The sequence below is a fragment of the Triticum urartu genome, chromosome 7 (genome assembly GCF_003073215.2).
Source record: "Triticum urartu cultivar G1812 chromosome 7, Tu2.1, whole genome shotgun sequence".
NCBI classification, from domain to species: Eukaryota; Viridiplantae; Streptophyta; class Magnoliopsida; order Poales; family Poaceae; genus Triticum; species Triticum urartu.
The window spans coordinates 63,917-85,461 of record NC_053028.1 but is presented as its reverse complement, the minus strand read 5'-3'; the positions used below and the strand labels follow the sequence as shown (position 1 = coordinate 85,461).

The following is a 21,545-nucleotide window of genomic DNA, read 5'->3' as shown; positions in this document are numbered from 1 at the left end:
GTTTATGTATTGTTCAAGAAAATTTGAGTGCAGGCAGAGGCACTAGGTTTCCAAGGAGCAGCAACAGGCTGTTTTATCCATGGATTCATTTGGGCTGCTAGCTACTATTAGCCTATATCATGTCCAGAAATTTTGAAGATACATCAGACTGCCATCATTTGAGTTATATTGCATCATGTAGTATGTAAGGGACACCTCAAATGCCAACAGGAACATGTAATAAGAAATAGATGTGTGTTTCTTTAATTTCCATTCACAACACTGAACCTGTACAAGATCACAACTCTGAAGCTGTACACCCAACAACAGTTGCATTCTACAAAATCACAATCGACATTCAGAAGCTCATTTGCAAGTACTACATGGATACATCGAACAAGAACAAGTAGTACAGGCATTCAGAAGCTCAGTGTGCAAGTAGTACAGGCATGCAGAGACTTGGTTGTCATTGCTCTCCAAGGGAGTCTGCAGCAAGTCGCAGTACACTCTGTACTCGGTGCCCACGCTACTCTGCAGCGTGTAAGTAGAAGGTGCAGATGTTACGGCCGTCGGTGGCGTCGGCGGCTGGGCCGGCGACGAGGTGGACGACTCCGGAGGTTGGGGAGGGCGGTTGACTCGGCGGCGGAGACCTCCGACGTGCTGTACGATTGCAGAGGTTCGCTGGCGCCTGGACAGGGCGAGCCAGATCGGCGGGGCCGTCGGGAGAGCAGCGTGGGCGGAAGGGATTGGAAACAGATTGAGGTTGTGATGTTTTTCATTGTCCAGAGGGCACTTTTGCAAATAAGAAATCCAGAGGCGGGCGGTTTAGCGTAAAAAATACATTCAGATGAGGAGGCACACACGATTTACATCCGATGATTGAAAAGGAGCGGATACATGGATGCACAATGGATGCCGGATTCACGTGAAACGACGCCTTCCTGTAGAAATAGACATTACTACTTTAGAAACATCCAGTTTATTTTTCTATAAGCACCTTACTAAGCACATATCATTGTACAAGGCCTTAGTGTTTTTAAAGGCCGCTACTTTCCTTGTCCATTGACATATTTCAGTGCAATGTTTGTAAAGGCTTCCAATTTGCATACTGTGTCAAATAATGGACGTAAACACATGCGAAGCCTGTCTCCCCAGCTGTAATGGTGGCACCTTGCATGACAGTGTTGACAACGTGGCGTGTCACGACATGCGGGCATCTCCCCGGAGCAGAGGAGTAGAGAGAGAGATGCCGGAGAGGCGGCGAGCAAACGGTTTCGCCGGCCGATGGCGGTGGAGGGTGCCGTGCACCGGTACCAAACTGGCCCAGAGCTCGAGCGGCGGCACTTACGGCGGCTTGATACCGTGGGCTCTACTAGATAGGGTTCCTGACGCCGTTGATTTGTCGCCGTATCGAATTATCACACGGTCTGGCATGTATTCTTGGCTAAAAAGAAAAGGAGGATAGATAGGGTTCCTGTTGTGGCCGGAAGGAGGAAAATTGTCAGGGCGCAAGACGACCTCACGCATGAATTGAACCACAAGCTACATGGAAGTATTCACAGTTGAGAAAACAGAGCAAAATCAAACTACATGCAAAGCAGACTTCAGAAAACAGAGCAAAAGCAGAGCCACCAGAAAAGAAAAACTTACCAATATGCACATGTTTGGAGAGCAGAGCAGTTGAATACTTGGTGGCGATTCGCGCGAGCACACGTGGACGTGGGGAGGTCTCTCCGGAGCAGAGGAGCCGTGAGAGAAAGGTGGCGGAGAGGCGGCGAGCCAAGGTTTCTGCCGGCGGCGATGGCAGAGGTGGCCAGAAGCCGGAGCCGGCGTCGGCGCCATCCCATTCCTGGGCTCTATGTCTTGGATCTGTAGTTACCACTTACCAGCTAGGGTTCCTGAATCCTGACGCTATCGAGGTTCAGGTTTTTAGTTTTTGGATCGCAACACACTTTAGTGTGTGTGTGTGTGTGTGGGGGGGGGGGGGGGGGGGGGGGGGGGGGGTGGCACTCTTTGCTCAAACAAAAAAGAATAGCATCCTCTCTTTTGTTGAGGAGGAAGATGAAGTCGCTGGAGCAGAGCAGTCTCCATTTTTTCTTTTCTTTTCTTTCAGAACAAGACATTCTGGAATATAAGAGGCTGCCGATCTCTCCGCGCACAATACAGTAGCTCGAATACATGATGCATTCTGGATAGATGATTGACAGCATTGATTGCTTGGTTCATCCAGAAACCAAAAGAAAAAGATAAACTGTGTAAAGAAAAGAACTCTGCAAAATGTAGGAACATATAACAGTGACTGGAACTGAATAAAGGACCATCGTAAGGTTCTATAACATTCAGACACGGCAATATCGACCAAAACCAAATACTACTATATGACAACATACATTACTTGGTGAGCTTTGTTATGGCTGAGAGCCCACCAAATTGGGATACATGAAAACAAACTCATTTACTAGAAGCAAAAGTACAGGGAGGAGGAACTTATCCGTAGAACTTGGTCACTTCAGGAGACAACCATCAAATAATTAGAAACTGATAGCAGAGGTTCCTTATCGTCCACACTTGAGCAACTAATCCAACAGCCATCAAATTTCTACCAATTCCAGTAAACTTTAGAAATTGAACTAGACAAATCATTGGAAGAAACAGAAAACAACCTACAAGTATTACACTCTACAAGTATTTAGAAACAGGGTGCGCTTAGTCACACTCTACAAGTATTTGGAAACAGGGTGCGCTTAGTCACACTCTACAAGTATTTAGAAAAACAACCTACAACTTTAGAAATTGATGTTCAGTGTGCGCTTAGTCACACTCTACAAGTATTTAGAAACAGGGTGCAAACTGATAAGTGGTTAAGTAGTGGTGTCACACTCAAGAAGTAATCTCCAATATATTTATTTTCCCATGAGTGGGACAGACTCGACTGAGACGGCTCCGAGTCCAACCATGAGCCATCGCCCTTCGAGTCACGCCACTTGACTTACTACAACAAGACCCACCCGAGGGTCTCGAGATGCCGGCGGCGACGGCGGAGGTTGCCCGGCGTCAGGGACATCCCGTCCCAGAGCTAAAGTGGGGTCATTGCGGCTTAATATGTAAGTGTTGGGTCTGTGGCGGCTTAGGATTCCTGACGCAGTAGATTCGGCTTCGTAGATCGAGTATCTAAATACCATAAAGTCTGGTGTGTGTTCTCCTTGCTAACGAAAAGAGAGTTATCAGCCGCCAGTAACGTGACGTGAGAAGGCAGCATCTCCATCGGTGCTGTGGTCGGAAGGAGGAAGATTGTCGGGCCCTAGGTCGACCTGACACCTGAAACCTCAAGTTACAGCCAGGTATTCAGAGTCAAGAAAGCAGAGCAAAAGCAGAGGAAGCCACATGCAAGTATTTAGGATTCAAATAGCAGAGCAAAGCAGAGGAAGCACAATTGCAGTCTGTATCTATATATGCCATCAGTTGATTCAGTTCTGAATGTCCATCTTTGCCTGCTGACTTCTGCCTCCACAAATCTCGCTGATAACTAGAGTCTGAGTCGAGGTTGGAACGAAGATGAAGTCGCTGGAGCTTAACAGAGTTTGCAATCCAGGCCCAGATAGACATAATGAAGGGATCGCCCGCAGGTAAGCCGTCCAGGATGCCAGACGGACAGTTCATGGTCGACATTCCTGTTGTGGATTGTTCACCGTCGAAACAAGCACACTCGGTTTGGCTTATCATGCTTTCTGCCTGGGCCTCCTCTGGAAGTCTGAATTTTCTGCTCAAGGATTCCTTCTGTCTGATAATTGTTCAGATTTCGTTCACCAATCTGAGCCTTTTGCTTGGCAGGCTGCACGTCATTTTTGGAACATGTTTAGTATTTGGATTCTGCGAAACACTCTTCGTCTATTGATATAAGTATACATCAAGGTGTGCTGATCTGCATGCTAGAGGTAGTAGAATATTGTTCAGTACATTCTTGTGTTCTGCTTATTCTTATTTTATCTGCATCTCATTGAAAAGGAAACACTTGGTACGATGCTCGACAAAATGGCACGTGCTGAAAATGTTGTTGGAGAGCTGACCCTTGTTCTCGGGATAAAGGAGGGGATGATCCCAGTTGTCAAAGATGCAGCTGCATTGGCTATGTCAGATCTTGCCACTTCCATTGTTACAGAATTTACTTCACTCCCTGGAATTATGGCACGCCATTATGCTTCAAGGGATGGTCTTCCAGAAGAGGTACATTTGTTGCCAACTCTTAAGCTGAGTAAATTTTCATGTCAAATATTGCAGAAGCACTGTTTGAGATAACACTTCATAGGTTCTCTGGCAATGTTTTCCCAAAAACAGATGCTGGTATAGTCCTTGCGGTTGCTGATAGGTACTTCCTGCACATATATTGCCATCGTTAAACAGATGCTAAACTGAAAATACAATAAAATGTTGCTATATTCGCCTAGAAATGGTTTTAAATAGCAGGCTTAGCGACTTTGGTCCAAACACATGAACAAACATTCAAATAGCGCGCTATAGCATCGCTATAGCGTTTAGAAGAGGTCCGCCGCTAAGAGGCATAGCCCACTATTTAGAACTATGATGTGCAGAGAATCTTGCTTCTGCTAATGATTTTTTTCACAGATTGGACAGCCTAGTGGGTCTGTTCGGAGCTGGATGTCAGCCAAGTTCTTCGAACGATCCATTTGGACTGAGAAGGATCTCTTATGGATTGGTAAGGGGATCTGAAACGGCAAATATCATTAAATATATAATATTTTTATACAGGTCCAAGTATTAGTTGATAAAATATTTTATACAGGTTCAAATATTGGTTGAGAATAAGAAGAACTTTGACCTCACAAAGGCCTTGACCTTGGCGGCACAGGTGCAGCCTATAAGAATAGACAATGACGTTATAAATGAGGTCAGTATATATTTCAGATCATCACTGTGTTACTATGTTCATATGAGTACATGGTTTTTGACAACTCTGATCAAATTTATTCTTGGGTAGTGCAATTTGTAACACGGAGACTGGAACAACTTTTGGTATGTATCTCCTTGACCTGTAATGACAATAGAGTTATTACTTATTACGCATAAGGCTGTTCTTCTCCAAGATTCTTGTATTCTACCCTCTTGGGATGTACCGAGAAAAGAAATATAAGATACCCCCTCCGTTCCATAATTCTTGTTGTGGTTTTAGTTCAGATGGAGTACATAGACTATATGTGAGTAAATTTCATGTCCTTTTGAAATGACTCGTTGGTTCCCCATTTTTCATCAGGTGGATGAGGGAATTAACTATGAAATAGTTCGGTCGGTGCTTATGGAGCGTGCGAACTGCCCTTATCTGGCATCACAAACGGCAGCTGAAGTAAGAAATTATAGATTTCAAGTTTTATGTGCTTAGCACCTCTGCTGAAATTTATGGAAGCATCCTGGGTTTGTGGTGATGGTCTTGCTATGTGGAAACTTGAAGATGGAAGCATTCTCAAGAACTGAAGATTTCCCAAAAATCGTTGAGGCGTATTCTAGGCCAGTTCGAATTATACGTGGGAAGCAACTCGAGTCTGCTTGGGAGGTACAAGCTGCTTTTACGTAGACACGTACCAATGCAATTCTTTAACATACTCAAAGTGCAGCTTGAAATTGGAACTAACCTTGCCGTTGTAGCATTATGGACGACCTGCCTCACCATGAATGCAATATGTAGGTTGACACAAGCGTATTCGAGAAGGACGAAGAAAAAGCCTTGTGGAGCGCCTATTTGGAGGCTGTCGACAAGATCCATCCTGGTAACAGAAGACTATCTTCATTTCTCAAAGCGACATGTATCAGGTCCACAGTTCATACAGCTCACCTCTGCGCTATTCTGTTCACCGCTCTCGCAGGTGTTGACGTCAAAACCTTCATCGAGGCCTCCCTGCTTTTGATACAGCCTCTGGAAGATTTCTTCAACAATGTTTTTGTCATGGCGGTGAGAGTAGAAAATCTTTGTTTTCCAGATCTATTGCGATTCATTTCATTTTACCGTTTGACCGTGTATATATGGACATGTGACTTTGCTGATTAACCTTTGTTTGTATCTCGTGATGATCCATTGGACAGGAAGATGAGAAGATCCGCAACAACCGGCTGGCACTACTACAAAAGGTTGCGAGTTTGACGAAGGGGATAGCTGACCTCTCGGTTTTACCAGGGTTTTAGTTAGCCTTGTAGCGCTGAGAGCGTGCGTCCCATTTTTGAGCTGGTGTCATTAAGTTGGAGCCATTTTCTTTTTTGTACTTTTGTTACTGGTCATTCATCTGGTGGAAAATTACTGGGAGAAGAATGAGAATGTAACTACACGGGATCGTCTTTGATTGGAGGATATCAGTTATGAGGTGTAACTACAAGACGAACCAATAGACAAAATGGGGTGTTGTTTATGCTAGTTGTTAAATGCATTTTCTTCTTCTGTGTTGTGTTGCTGATATTATCTGGGGCCGTCTTTGATTGGAGGATGGTGACCCAGAGAAAATTTATTTGGCATTCATTTAGATCTTACCAATTTCAAGCAGATCGGGCGGGCGCTCCTTGATGTTGAGATTTGTTGGTCGATGTATAACTTTGTTTGAAGAAGATTGAAACATTTGCAGCTAGCCTTTCTTCCTTTTGTCTGTTGGTTCCTGATCACTTTGGTTAATCTTGCAGCTAGCTTTTGCCGGGTTGTTGTTGTACTATAATCTTCCTTTACGTAGTTGTTTTAGGAAGGGCCTTCACATTACAATGGAAGAAGAGAAATCCTGAGGGCACCTATGTATGTATGTTTGTACTCCTATGTATTAAACCAAAATGTTGCTGAATTCTTCCAGCAACAATATCTGTGATGTGACTTGCTTTTACCCGTGTATGATATGGTTGTGTTAATCAAACTGAACCAAAGCCACTAGCTAATGTCAGACGGAACACGAGTATTGCAAGTGCAGTAAAAGAAGGAAAAACATGTCCAGCCTTTCGTTGTTTTCGGTTGAAGGTTGTTCAAACGACTCTCTAGAAATAAACAATTTCATCTAAAAGAATAAACAATTTGAAAGAAAAATCATGATTTCACACTCTTAGAGCAAATTAATCTATACCAAAGTACGAGTAAATACATTTTCAGAACAGCTGACTGAATTTTGTCGGGTCCAAATTGTTTTTTATTCAGAGTTTGGAAAATCTTGAACAAAAAAAGGAGCAAGCTAGAGACTGAATTCGATGTTCGGCGGTAACTGGTAGTATTGTTGTACAGTACAGATAAAGTTGGGTGATGGAGATGAAGATCATCAAAACACAAATTGGAACACAAATTGCAACTGGAAATAACAGCTAGTGACTAAAACTCGGATGTTTCTGCAGGCACTTTCTCTTGAACTGGTTCATGTCTTCTCTTTTTGTATCATCAGCGGAGTGCTCCCAGGAAATTCAGACTGAGAATGAGGCACAGTCAGGACTGCATGGAAATAGGAACAGAAACTCCGTGTCATTCAAATCATGGAGCAAACTGGATAAAGAAAAAATTATACAAAGCGAGTACAAGGTAAGTAACTTACTCATATCTTGCATGCATCCAACCATTATTCAGTTGACCGACTCAGCAACCCATCACTGCGCACAGAATTTGGTCGCCCCCGTATGGCCTTGTGGCAAACAAATTCCACACAGGCGGTTGCCCATCTGGGGTCCATGAATGAAGCTCAACCACCTTTTCATCACTAGAATTGTTTGGATGCCTAATAACAATCAGCCGGTCACCACACGCTCGAAAACCCATGTCCCAGCCATTTTTGTTCTTAGACTGTACATGCAATTTCCCAAGAGTGATCCACTTGTTTTCCAGCTTATCATACTGCTTCAAATCATTATTCTCACTGTAATCAGCCGCATAAAGCTCATTGTTCACAACTGCAATGAGCGGAGGAGCTCCTGGGTTTGTCTCGTTGAGCCCCTGAGACATGTTGTCGATGAGCCTCCATGACCTCTGGTTCAAGTCATACTCCTCACCGCATCTCAATACCTCGTGGCTACTGCTAATACCACCGATCACATAGAATTTGCCATCCATGAACGCACCAGAGCATCTGAACCTAGCCCTATTCATGCTGGGAATTGGTGTCCAAGTGTGTGTCTCCGAGTCATACATCTCTGCGGAGCTCAATTTATTAGTAAGAGAAGAATCAAAGCCTCCCGCGACATACGCCTTTTCAGCGACACTTGCTGACCCAAACCAGCGCCGCGGGGTGTTCATCACATCAGCCAGCCATGTCCATGAATTGGTAAGGATGCTATATCTCAAGGCAACACTTCCGTAGCCCCCAAACACCAGCAGCTCGGTTCCTACAGCCAGCGACTCCCAGACGTAGCTTTGAGCCGGTGGCATGTTGGGCACATGGATCCAGCGCCCAGTGGACGGGTCATAAGCCTCCCACTCCGGAGGATTATTACCGCAAGAGAGGTAGAGCCAGTGCTCTGCGACCCCATTCTTGCGACGCAGGCGGTAGATGTCCCCGTCGCGAACCAGGGAATTGAAATCACGGTTGAGGGAGGCGATGGCTCCATATTCCCATCTGGAGAGGCGGTGGAGGCAATAAATGAAGAGGTCACGACCTATCACACCAATCATATTGCTCCATGACACCTCTCCCCCTCCTGAGAAAAGTCGACAAATTAATAATTGACGGGTAATAACTTGTCACCTGAAGCCTGATGGCAAATTGTCTCTGTCAGAAAAGTATACCTGGAAGTGGAACATCCATCGGGCAGGAAGTGGACTCCGGTGACCTTGCTGATATCCTGCAGATTACAACAACCATTTGAACAGTTAATTTAGGTATAAGAATTGAAGAGTTACGACAACCATGTAGCTCGGCGCTGGCACTACCTTTTATCACCATGGGAACCAGAATCCACCAGTTGCACGTCAATTATAGGATTGCTCGGATGATTAGTAACTACGCCGATCCTCGAGACAAACTGCAGATCAGCAGCTGCACCCCCAAATTTAGCGGAGACCTCTCTAAGGCCTGTCATATGCTCGATGCTGATTAATGCAGTACCATGTCGATATTGTTTCAATATCTTGTCACAGTCTGAATAAATGACAAGTCGTTGGTCCATTCGGGGGATGGAACTGAAAACGAGCCTGAGCTTCCAGAGATTAGGCATTGCGTCCGCCTCAAATTTTAGCCAAGCTATTCCACTCATGAACCTCAGCTTCAAGTACTTGAGAGCTGTGAATCCAGCACTCATGCCAAATATTATCTTAATAAGTGGCGACTTCTGCACATACAACGACAGAGCAGTGAGGGCGGGCAGCCCTCTAAGAATATAAACATCATTGACTGACAGTCCATCCACTGCAATCTTCAGAATGCATAGGTTGCCAAGTAGTTTCTCCCACAAATGCATTCTGCAAAATATGACGGGGCTGTGCGGCGAGACCTCAAATCTCTGGAGATGGTGGGGTTGTTTACTCAAAATCCATCGAGCTGTTGCTCTTGAAGCATCACCATAGCTAACTGAGGATCCGTCAGCCACCAGTTTTACAGTTTTCAGGCTGTCATGTTTATACATTAAATAATCCAGAGCTTCCATGCTTCTCACCAGATGGTCGTAATCAGAAGAAGGCGGTGTAGAAATGCAAAGATCCTGCAGGCGGGACGGCTTGCAAAGGCTCAGATCGTCACCGACAGACCAATCCAGCAGATTTGTGTCAGGAGGAAGACTGAGATGCAACAAGCGTGTGAGATATATAATGTCCCATGGAACATAAGTGCCTCTTGGTGTATCCATGACATCCAGTGTTTCCAAACACTGCAACCCTCTCATACGGTTTGGAAGTTTGATGCAGACATCACAAGCAATCTTCAAATATATCAGATGGATCAGTTCTGATATGCCAGTGAGATCAGTCCTGATGTTGCCATTATGAAGGCCAGACAATTGAAGGTTTAGAACACGAACAAGCTTGAACTCTCCAATGCAAGGCATACACTCTGATAGTCCAAAAAATCCAAGTGACCGTACTTGTGACTTTCTGATGTTTGCTGGAATCTTGGCATATTTTGCATCACCAAGTTGGAGAGACAGTCGACGGACCTTATGAGAAAGTGCCAAATTCTTTCGATTGTAATCTACTACCACAAGGAAATTGTCTTGAGCATACTTGTGCACAATAAGATCATGCACCACGGCATGAACTGTGCAGGACATCACCTCATTGTTGAAGTTGACAGAGACAGGTTGGATGAATCTTCTATCAACAAGTTCATCGAAATACATCCCTCCAACTTCTTCCATATTCTGCCCTTCACTTGCAGCAAGAAACCCTTCAGCCACCCATTGCCTGACCAGGTCATGTTTGAAGATTATGGAGCCCTCTGGATACATACCAAGTTGAAGCAAGCATGTCTTGAGGTAATGAGGAAGGCTGTGGTAGCTGAGGTTCAGTACTTGTCTCGTTCTTTCTGAAGTTGAATTTGATGACAAACAAGACACTAACGAATCATGTATGTGTGTCAATAAATCCACTGATACAGAAGGCTGGTTTGCTAAAAGACTAGCAATGCTCATGGTGGCTAGCGGCAAACCACCACATATTTCTATAATTTGGCTTGAAACTTGTTTCAATTCTTCAGGACAGTCACTTTCAGAGCCAAAAATCCTGCCAAAGAATAGCTTCCTTGAGTGATCATCATCCAAAGGATTCATCTCAAATACTTGTTCTGGGTCATCGCAGCAACATGCTAATGCAACATCTTCAATCTGTGTAGTTGTTATTATCCTGCTTCCTTGACTACACTTGGGGAAAAGCTGATTAATAACATCCCATGCTGATGTATCCCACAAATCATCAACAACAACTAGATACCTGCATGTCAAGAATGCACGCATGTCACATTTATGTGTCAGGCTAACAGTAACAACCTGAAGTTATGTATCAACCAGAAGTTACTTGAAGAGTTAAACTAATGGCCATTGAATCGACAGGCTTACTGAAGCTTTTCTAGCTTACTGAATCGAGGTTTTCTAGAATACTGTAAAGCTAGTCTGAAAAACATCCTTTCAGAAACTGACTTATTTTTGTGAAAAACGAAAAGAGCAACCTGTAGGGAAATAATATAATATACAGTGATTCCTGATATTGTAGACAATTCCTGGTATACTGATGCATACAGCTAGTACATGCTATTTGGATGTGGAAAATAAAGTACCTTTTGCCATGTAGACAATTGCTGATATTTTCAGCAGTAATGCGAAGTTCATCAGAAGCGTCTTGGCTTGCTTGGGGCTGCTTCCGCTGGAATTGTGATAGCATGTCTCGGAAAAGCCTCTTCATATCAGGCTTTTTGGACACCCGGACGAAAGCCCGGCAATGGAATTTCCTCCCAATTTTATTAAACAACACTTTGGCAAGCATTGTTTTACCAAGACATCCAAATCCATGAATAGACACCACCTTGAGCTGCTGATCCGCGTCGTTAGCCAGAGAGTTAATAAACTTGCTCATCCGACCATCAATTACTAGGCTGGAACAAGTTTTCTCACAAGGCATTGGCGGCATTGGCATTATAGGCCCAATGGCTGAAAATCTATGTGTTGCCGAGGTGCTACAACAATGGAGCTGGTACCTCTCGTACCGTCGCATCACCTCCCGGGCATAGATCCTGAATTCTGATACCTTTTCAACCATCTGCTGGTACCACTTGAGCTTCCTGGGAGCACGAATGACATCAACACGAATGCTTTTGGAGATAACATGTCCTGACACATCAGGAGCTGCATATCCAATCTGTTTCTGCCACTTGAGTCTCTTGGGAATCTTAACATGAGTCATCTTGTGGTCAGATTTGTTGCCAAGAGACTCAGGGGGCACAAAGTTGTCAATGCAATCTTGGATGTCATAAGATAACTCCCGTGCTTCTTTCATCCAGCACTTGGCCGCCAGGGGAGGGTCCTCCACCTCTAACAGATCTTCAAGGCATGCGCCTATTTCTTCAAGATCATCTTTGAGGAGGTGCGACATATCATTGACCCCCTTGGTCAGCTTGCATCCATTAGGACCTAGCATCATGTCAAGCTTCTTAAGAAGGGGTCTCATGGCACCCAGAGAAACACTGCTACTGGCATCCATCTCTCTGCCTCTACCTCCTATTGAAACATCTAAAAAAACACAGACGAGAAAAAATGGTTTAATTTACACAATGGATGTTGCATGTAATACATAACTACCAGTACATGTCACACTCACATCTGTTTATATTCACATATCTGACATTCAGAAAAGCCAAATTATATCGATTTGTACTTTACACTTCACTCATCATATCCACCAACACATTTAAATTGCGGAACAAACAAGTTGCTTATACTCCCTCCATTTTTGTATACAAAGCCACTATGAAAAACACATTTTACATCTATACAAGGCCACCAACAGTAATCGAGGTAAATATTAATGATGTTTCCTCGTAGTAGTAACCCATGGCTTAATTACTAGCATGCACGTAGTGGATGATAATGACAAACTCACCTACTTCCTCTCTCACGGCCACTCAATTTCCTGTAATGTACATTTATTTTTATCTTGATACCTGTACTTTGAGTTTGTAAAGCACACATTTATTTTTATCTTGATACCTATAATTTGAGTTTGTGCCTTGTATATAGGAATAGAGGGAGTAGTTTTTTTGTTGTTAAAGAGTATACTTTATTGAATCGAAATGAAGCATCGAAGATTCAAGCACAATGAGCACACACCCGTTGTCTGCATGGCTAGGACAGCCATAACCAACACACACACACACACACACACACACACAAAGAACACATGCAAAGAGAAAGTTCATAAAAGATAGAATCAGCCCTGTCTATTCAACCAGTTTGGCTGACGATTCACTCGTAGAACATGTGGATGAGGTATATAATCTTGTATCCAACCCGTTGTGGTCATGTTTTATTTATATTTTTAGTTTTGTTTGGTACTTGATGACTTTAAATTGTTTTCATGTTTAATAAAATTGGTTGTGTGCATCTTCTGATCCAGAGGCCAGGTTACTCCCCTTTTCGGAAACAACAATTACTCTGTAATATAAGGCCAGCAAATTTGGGATTACCTAACTAGCTTGCACACATTGCTATGCCATTGTGATGTCCAGTCAGGTCTCATCTAGTGTTATTATGGTTTTGCTAACCTATGCTTGCACTAGTGCACAATTGTGGAGGGCCTGGTGGTCTCGTCGGCGGCACCTCCGATCAGATCTGTTCTGACCGGTGTAGCCGACAGTGGTGGTCATCTCTTCCGTAAGAGGTGGTCGCCCTGAGGCTGGGTGCTCGGATCTCGGGATCCGTCATCTGGCACCAGCTGCGAGTCGGGGAGACGTAGTTGCCGGTGAAAACCGAGCCGACGGCGGGCGATGGCGGCGTTCCACGTCGTTACCTTGATGAAGGCATCGTCATGTGGCTACCGTCGACCCACTCGTATTGCTCCGGGGGAAACCCTAGTATCTGGTGTTCCAGACCGGACGATGGCGGCACTGCGGTGTCGTTTCTCTCTTGGGAGCGTCATTTTGTGGAGCAGCGCTAGAAGTCAGAGGCAGGAGGTGGAGCGGCTTCGTCTTGCATGGAGCTTCGGTGGAGATGTCAAGTCATGCCTGATCGACAGGTGCTACGCTTGGTCATGCCTGGTCGGCAGGTGCTACGCATGACAGATCCTTCAAGGGCTTCAAGCTGTGTCGGCTGGTGGTACGTGGCAGCATGGCGCTGAGGTGTTTCAGTGGCGACCGCGACGTGTACAGCTGTTTGCGCGCAGGGAGGAGGTGCCGTTGGGCGCCGTGGTGGCGTCGACGATAGCTGGACCGAGCAAGGTTGATGCATCAGTACAGTTCTGAAGATGGAGCGGTGGCAGTTGGCGGCGGCGGCCTCTGAGAGCACGCCGGACCAGTGTGTGCCCCAGACCCGGCAAGTGGCTAGGTTGGGGTCTCAGGTCTTAGATGTTAGGCTTGGCTGCGATGTCTGTTTGGTATTAGGCCCAGGCTATCTGCGCCCCTTCATCAACTGGATAGGTGTAGCGACAGTTTGTTACTTAGACGGCGGCTTTAATCTTACTGTTGTATGACTTTATAATGTCTTGTGAAAATAATTAATAAAGTAACCGTATACATCGCCCAGATGCAAAGGCCGGGGTCATCCTCCTTTTCTAAAAAAAAAAAAGCCCCCCCCCCCCCCCCCCCAACCCAATCGCACATGTTAGTGATGAACAATGCATGACGAGACACACATTATAAAAATCATGGGTGTGATGGTTTGCACATCGCGCACGGTCACTAGTAAACAATTGTGTGAAATGTCTTGCCGACAGGTTAGATGGACGAATCTGTGTGATGTTGGCGGGCACCTCACAACGTTTGATAAATAAACGATGTGCGAGATAATTTGAACAGGGTTTTATGAGCTCAACTATGCGCAATATGTTTTACATTTCACACAGAAAAATTATTGTCGAAACTGTGTCGAACAAAGTTCACACAATTTCACACAGTTGAGCGTGTGTACTATACTCGCAGATGACATTGTATGCCTAACCATGCAGAAGCTACCCGGCGACACTGCCTAATACATGCCACGGCCGCCCCGGCCCCGCGCCCTCACTGTTAGGCAAGACTGGGATCCCCGCCACGAGGCCCACCCCGGCCCAGTCTTGGAAGAGAACACAGGGTGGTTGGCGATGGAGCACACCATCAACAAGGTGGGTGAATGCGCAAACATAGCCGACGAGTTGGTCGCCTGGATGGCTTGAGAGTTTGTTCTAGTCATTCAGACAGGGAGGCCTACACCTGTGCTGCCTTTCACAACACCAAGGCATCCACCCGCACCGACAAGTATGGCACAGGCACCTCCCACAACAACTAGTGTATCTATATCACAGGCCAGTGGTAATCCTCCTTTTCGAACAGATCTATACATCTAGTTAGTTTAATGCAATGTCGGCAAGTGAAAAATCTATGTACAATGTTCATAACTCGCTAACTTTGCCCTCTTATATAATCGATATAGATCATTTGTTCTCGAGTGTTTGCTGTCTTCATAGGCACAATTCGATGTGCACTCTTCGTTTGGGAGACAATGCGTTCGATCATGGCGGAGTTACAACCGTTTATGTACACCGGAGGGAGGGTAATTACAAGCGTTTATACACTACATTCATTCAAATTACAACATCAGAGCTAGAAATTTAAATGCTGTTCAAAATCACAGAAGTTGTTTCTCCATTTAATATGTTATTACTATTGACCTTCCTTTTTCCTTGCGTGGTCTCTGTTTTGGGTCAATAGAGCTACTTTGGTTTTCATGTCACCACCTTCTTATGGAGGAATTGCATGTCTACTCCCTCCGTTCACAAATATAAGATGTCCTAACTTTTTTCTAAATCGGATATACATAGACACGATATAGTGTGTTTGTGACTCATTTAAGTCTGTATGTAGTCTATATTAAAAATATCAAAAACATTTTATATTTATGAATGGATGTAGTATTTAACACACAAGCCACCACCACAAATCTACTAAATGTTTATCCAAGCGATTTGTACATGTGGAAGGCAGGTGGCGGGTCGTATCCTAGGCATTTTGTTAATTATTGATTTGTTATTGTTTTAAATGTAGATCAATCCCTGCCCTCTAGACCTGTTGATGTGCACACCCATATATGATTGATTATTCAGTGATGGCAACCAAAGTTAAGCACTGATGCTCAACAAATTGGCCTACATAAATAAAGAGGGGGGGGGGGGGGGGGGGGGGGGGGGAATGTAGGAGAAAACACTGGAAGGGCTGCCTCCTCATTGCTTCTAGCCACTGCCTCATCACCATCTGGGAGTTTCCTACCGTATTTGTCAATCTAGCCTAGCTGGATGCGGGGGGCCACAACACCATTGCACCACGCCACCTGGAGGCTGGGACTACTATGTATAGGGCATGCATCACAGACGGCACACTTGTATACATGAAGCCCTAGCCGTTCTGCCCATGCTCGACCTGCCAGATTGACATGAAACCGTCAACTGTATAGCTCCACTGACAATCGTCGTTGATGGATGTCGTAGATGCGTCAGACATCGGCTACCGAAGCCGACACTATGTTGCCATGTGTCCACACACACTACCACGGGAAAACACGGTCGAAGTAGCCTGGATGCCGGCACAAAAACGCCGGCCGATGTTGCTGCTCTAGGAATGGAAGACAATGGAGTAGGGTGGGCTAACTTTTGTTGCTACGGTGTGCTAGTCAGAAGCCCACCGAGGGCCACTGCCCTCTTCATCTCTGCGTTGCCTGGCCCCCACGAAGATAGGGCCTTCCACACCCCTTGTCAGAGGCAAACCCCGCAGCCACCCACCATTGAGGTTATGCCCGGTAGCGCATCGACAATTGTGAGAGGAGGAGCTAAAGAGAAGGAGCCTTTAGCACTGGCGGCCTGGAGGTGCCGCCAATGCAAGGTCCTATTTTTTGATGGATCTTACAAAATATATAATTAGACACAAAGTTATGGTAAGCGTGGCTAGTGGTATGCCTCAAAAAATAGCCATGACGCCGTTAGTGCACTCAACGACACTGATCTTCACTATGGTCAACTGCCTGTGCACTTGCAAAATCACACACCAGTCATCAGTTCTTTTAGTGGCAGTAGTCACCTGTTTGATGTAATTCATACACATTAGCAGATAGAATTGTGTCACAGGAGGCCTCTTCTGTGGCCTGTTTTGGATTTCATTTATTATTTTTGTGACTAATTTGATGTATTTCAAAAATATTTTGTTGTGAATTTTGGATAAATTGATAAACCATAAGTTTAAAATAAAGAAAAAGTACACAAAAAATAAAGCTACATTCTAGAGTCAACCCTGCAACTTCAGTATGTAGTTAGTTTGTTAGTTAGAACGACCTAAACCAAAATGATTTTCTTTCAAACCCCACTAAAACCTTGGCCCAGGGACAGTTGCTATGACAATGCGGATGGCCCAAGCTTACCACTATGGCAGAGGTGACGGTACAACAACAATTTTAAACTGGCGAGAGAGACAAACTTACCGATTTTCTACTTTCTTCTTTGTTATTTGTATTGTCATTAGTTACAAGGAAATTTCATACCTAAGCTGATCCAACCGGTCGTGCCATCTTCGAACCCCGCACCGCAGGTTATCGGGGATCGATGCGTAACCAACACGACCACCACTAGCTGTGGTACATACACGTTTTATACCCATTTCTTCCTTCCACTTTGTCCTCCTTCTCTTCTTTCTTTTTCCAAATTTGTAATTGTTTTCTTCAAATGGATGAACTTGTGTTTTGAAATCCATGAACTGATTTTTTGAAACTCGTGAGCCTTTTTGAAAATCGCCGAACTTATTTTCACATTTGATGAATTTTTTTTAGATTTTTTTGAACTTTTTCTCAAAACTGATGAACTTTTTTTCAAAATCAATGAACTTTTTTAAAAATCCGATGAACTTTTTCAAATCGATGAATTTTTTTTCAAATTAGATGAACTCTTTTATTCAAATCGATAAACTACTTTCAATGTACAATGAACCTTTTTTTGAAAATCGATGAACTTCTTTTGAGTTTGTGAACTTTATTTTGAATACATGACCTCTTTCGATTTTGGTGAACTATTTTTTGAATACGCGAACTTCTTTTGCATGATCATGAACTTCATTTGTAATATCAGCACATGTTTTCAAACAATTGGAAAATCTAAACTCTACAGTGTAATGTGAAATTAATAGTGCCTCTAACTTTCTATTCTTAAAAGTGTTCGCGCTGCAAAGAATCCTGAACCCAACAGAAAATGAAGCATGACCCCATTCAAGCTGCCAAGCCCACGTGAATGGACCAGTAAAAGGCCCAAAAGCCCAGGTACAAATTGTCTCTCATGCCCACTACCATGCCTGTTCATCCGAAATCACTAGCTAAGGAGTACTCATTGCGAAAATCACTCTCATCTCCCCGGGTTGCGACAAGTGGTGCGCTGCATATGCGCCACTTGTTGCAACCCGGGCATTTTCCCCTTTTTCGTAGATTTGTTTATTCTAGAGTGGCACGGCCGTTACTCTCACGAAAACACAACTGTGCCTCTCTCGGAAGCAAAATCGTGCCTCTCGCGAAAAAAAACATAAAACGCGGTTTTCCCCATTTTCGAGAGGCACGGGCGTGACTCTCGCGGAAAAAAAACGCGTCGCGCAAAAGAAAATTCCAAAAAAAAAATTGGGTCCAAAAGTTCAGGAAGACCAGTGGAAAACCAAAACGTCGAAAAGAAATAAGAAAAAACCATTTAAAAAGCTGAAAACGTGTGCGGAAAAATAAAAATAAAAAACAAAACCTGAAGGGAGCGTCCGGAGCGCGACATGTGGCGGGGCGGCTGGGAGCGCGACAAGTGGTGCTGATCGTTGTGAGGCTTCCGAAGGAGCGCTCGTTAACTAGTTGCTCTCCTATTCGTCACTTGATCAATAATTTGGTTTATTATCCATCTATAGCCTGTATGATGATGGCAGCCGCCGGCCTCTTTGGTTCCCCAACTCGCCTCCCTCTCTCTGCTCGTCTCATCCTGCCTTGTGTTCGCCTGAACGCCAGAGGCAAGTGTTCAATTGCAGATGTACCGCGGCAAGCACATAACTGCAGTTCAATTTCGAGGTAGTAATATCACATCGACACATCTTCCCCTCTTGTGCATGTTCTATCTGGTCCAGTACGGTAATTTTTGCCCTAGTTTTCTAATTGTTTTTTCTATGGACCTTGGCTGATCTAGGCTTTGGAACGGTATTTTGATGTGGGCTCGCCGAGGTCACCCGTTAGACGTAAAATATATCAATTACCGCAGCAAAGTAATATTCTGAAGTCTTCCATTCAGAGAGAAATTAATTTAGATGAATTGCCTCATGATGGCACTGATCATAAGCGAATTTGAGAGTATACACAAAATCCCAAGAAGCAAGTTGATATTTTAACAAGGGGATTTTACAGGCAACCATCTAAATTTGTTTATCCACATAGGGACATTGAAGGTATTTACATTAATAATGAGCGAGCAAATGAAAGGTTTGCCAATTTGGATGAGATTGCTAATCTTGCTAAGTTAATGGTCCAAACAAATAAGCATGTTACTTTTCCTTTGGTCTATCAATTCTAAAGCTAGTATTAGTATATATTGCCAGTTGCCACAACATCCGTGAAGAGACACTTTCAGTTTTGAATGTTGTCAATGAAAATATGAATAATAAAATGGTGATCAATTCACGAGTAATTGTCTAATTTTCTATGTGCAAAAAGGTCATGTCTTCTACCATTAGTAACAGTGATATGTTTGAATGAAGGATCAAAAAGGGATGTCCCGAAATGTGAGTGAGTTTACATGATTCTTTTGCATGATGACACTTTTATTTTAAACTTGTCAGACTAACTTATTATTTCTTGATTTTTACATAAAGTAGAGCGAAACACTTTTTCGAGGAACTAATTTGTTATTTTCTTTAATGTTCCTAGGAAGAAGAGAAGTTGCATTTGAAGCCTAGAAGTTATTTCAGTATTACCCATGTGATTTTGTAATTTCATCCAATCGGCATGTCTCACACTCTTCAATTTTAATGTAACAAGTATTTGTGATAAGTGATATATCATATTCCTATTCATCATGGTTTCTCTGATTGTTATAATCTTGTTGTGATATGGCGTAAAATTGGACTTAGTTCATACCAAGTTTTCACAACTAGTCAATGAGTGAACCCAATGACTAATTTTTCTGGCTCCGCCAGGTGTCCACACTTGCGGTGATCACCAGGTCATGCCATCCCGTGACCAGATCAATGTTAGCACTAATCTAGACTTGCAATTGTTTTAGAGTCTTTGTTTGTTTTATTAGTATGCGACTGCACTACTCACAGGCCGTTGGTCACGTTGATGTTGTACCTGCATGGGACTCTTTAGAACCCTAGAGAGATTAGAGGAGAAGATAAGACCATGGGTTTGTTAGTGCCGGCTGTGGCCTGTGTTAGTGCTGTTAGTGGCCGAGTGTGCGGCGGCTGGCCCATGTGTGTGGTGTGGGTGTGCTATCTGAGAAGTGTGTGTGCACGGCATTCACTTGTGTCCCTCTGTTGGTATGTGAGCTCCAACAATCAAGGGTGCGCCTGTTCACCTAACGAACTAAGAGAAGAAAATCAGCTCGAAAAAAGTCATGTACAAGGTTTTCCCCTCTTTAGAAAAAACACGAGTTATGTCAGCAGCAGCAAGTTCAGTCTCGGGGTTTTTCTAGTAGAGAAAGGAAGTGTCACCCCACGATGCTCGACGTGAGCTAGGTGTGCGCACTTGCAGCGATCACCATGGCATGCCATCCCATGACTAGATCAAGGCTGCACCTATTCAGCTAACTAACTAACAGGAGAAATAAGCTCAACCAAGTCATGTCCTGGCCGTTTTTTTGCTAACCGAAAAACGCTGACAGCAGAGAATAACAGTAGCAGGGTTTAAGCAAGTTCAGTCTCGGGGTTTTTCTTTTCTTTTTTTAGGAGCTACTACTAGTAGAGGGATAGGAATTAGGAAGGCGAGAAAGAAAGTGTCACCTTGGGTTGGATAAAAAAGGACAACTCTCTCCTCTTTCTCCTCCTCCTCCTCAATAATGCCACTTACAGGATCCAGCATCTTGTTGTTGCGGGACTCGCTGCAGTCTTCGCAGGGCTCGGAGCCGACCATCTTGTGGGCTTGGCAGACGAAGGCAGGGCACGGCCTCGGAGCGCCGTCGAGGAGAGGACGCAGCCGGCCGTCCTGGTGCAGCTGCCTAACATCTTTAGGACCGCCCACGAGCCGGCCGCCCACGAGGAGCTGCGGGAGGGTGAAGGCGCAGCCCCGAGCCGCAAGCAACGACTTGAGCTCGCTGCGGTGCGCTTTGCTCCTGGACACGTCGCGCTCGGCCATGGTCAGGCCATAGCCCCGCAGGAGGGCACGCAAGGCGTAGAGGTCGGCGGAGGTGCGCTCGCTGCGGCGTGACGCCGTGTAGAGAACTACCTCCGGCTGCAGCTCCTGCTTGCCGTGCGGCCGGAGCGAGGAGCTGCCGCCAGGGTCACCCATGTCCGGCGGCCTCATCACCGAAGTAGAGTGTGGCTAGTAGCGTCTGGCGAGAGGAGAGTGGAAGCAGATTGAGACGGAGACAAGTGGTTCATCTCCTTAATTACATTGTCACATCACGTGCATGGCACTGTGGCTTGTGCCTCTACTGTCGTGCCTGCCTTGTTAAATTCCTCGGACGTTGCGCGTCTTTGTCGATTGCCAAGGTTATTATTCTGGCCTCTCCCGCTCACGCTGCTTAGTTAGCTTTTTGAAAAGATCCAGCTGGCGGGTGCTGGCTCATTGGATTCTTTTCTGCTCTGGATTTAAAACCGAACTTAAAATATGTCCTTTGATTATAACTTTCGAGGAGACTGTGTCAGCCGTCCCACACGGGCATGGGTCTTGGGGACATAAGCAGATAAGATAAAATGGCGAAAATCTTACCTTGGTGAAAAGGTTGCTTG

At 44.6% G+C, this 21,545-nt stretch overlaps 2 protein-coding genes across 2 annotated transcripts; one reads left to right on the top strand and one right to left on the bottom strand.

Annotated features, from left to right (window-relative positions):
• Positions 1-3,996: 3,996 nt before the first annotated feature.
• Positions 3,997-6,658, top strand: LOC125525445 (glycine--tRNA ligase, chloroplastic/mitochondrial 2-like). The gene is made up of 10 exons (XM_048690455.1): positions 3,997-4,203; positions 4,251-4,345; positions 4,603-4,693; positions 4,781-4,885; positions 4,972-5,010; positions 5,249-5,338; positions 5,444-5,545; positions 5,678-5,759; positions 5,856-5,941; positions 6,073-6,658. The coding sequence occupies exons 1-10, from the start codon at positions 4,000-4,002 to the stop codon at positions 6,169-6,171; spliced, it is 993 nt and encodes a 330-aa protein (XP_048546412.1). The 5' UTR covers positions 3,997-3,999; the 3' UTR covers positions 6,172-6,658.
• Positions 6,659-7,318: 660 nt separating this feature from the next.
• LOC125522744 (disease resistance protein RGA5-like) lies at positions 7,319-21,188 on the bottom strand. Its single transcript, XM_048687776.1, has 6 exons — positions 20,598-21,188; positions 11,199-12,147; positions 8,867-10,855; positions 8,723-8,778; positions 7,539-8,634; positions 7,319-7,438 (listed from the first exon to the last, which is right to left on the bottom strand). Exons 1-5 carry the CDS (start codon positions 21,115-21,117, stop codon positions 7,580-7,582), a joined length of 4,569 nt encoding a protein of 1,522 aa, XP_048543733.1. The 5' UTR covers positions 21,118-21,188; the 3' UTR covers positions 7,319-7,438; positions 7,539-7,579.
• Positions 21,189-21,545: the final 357 nt, after the last annotated feature.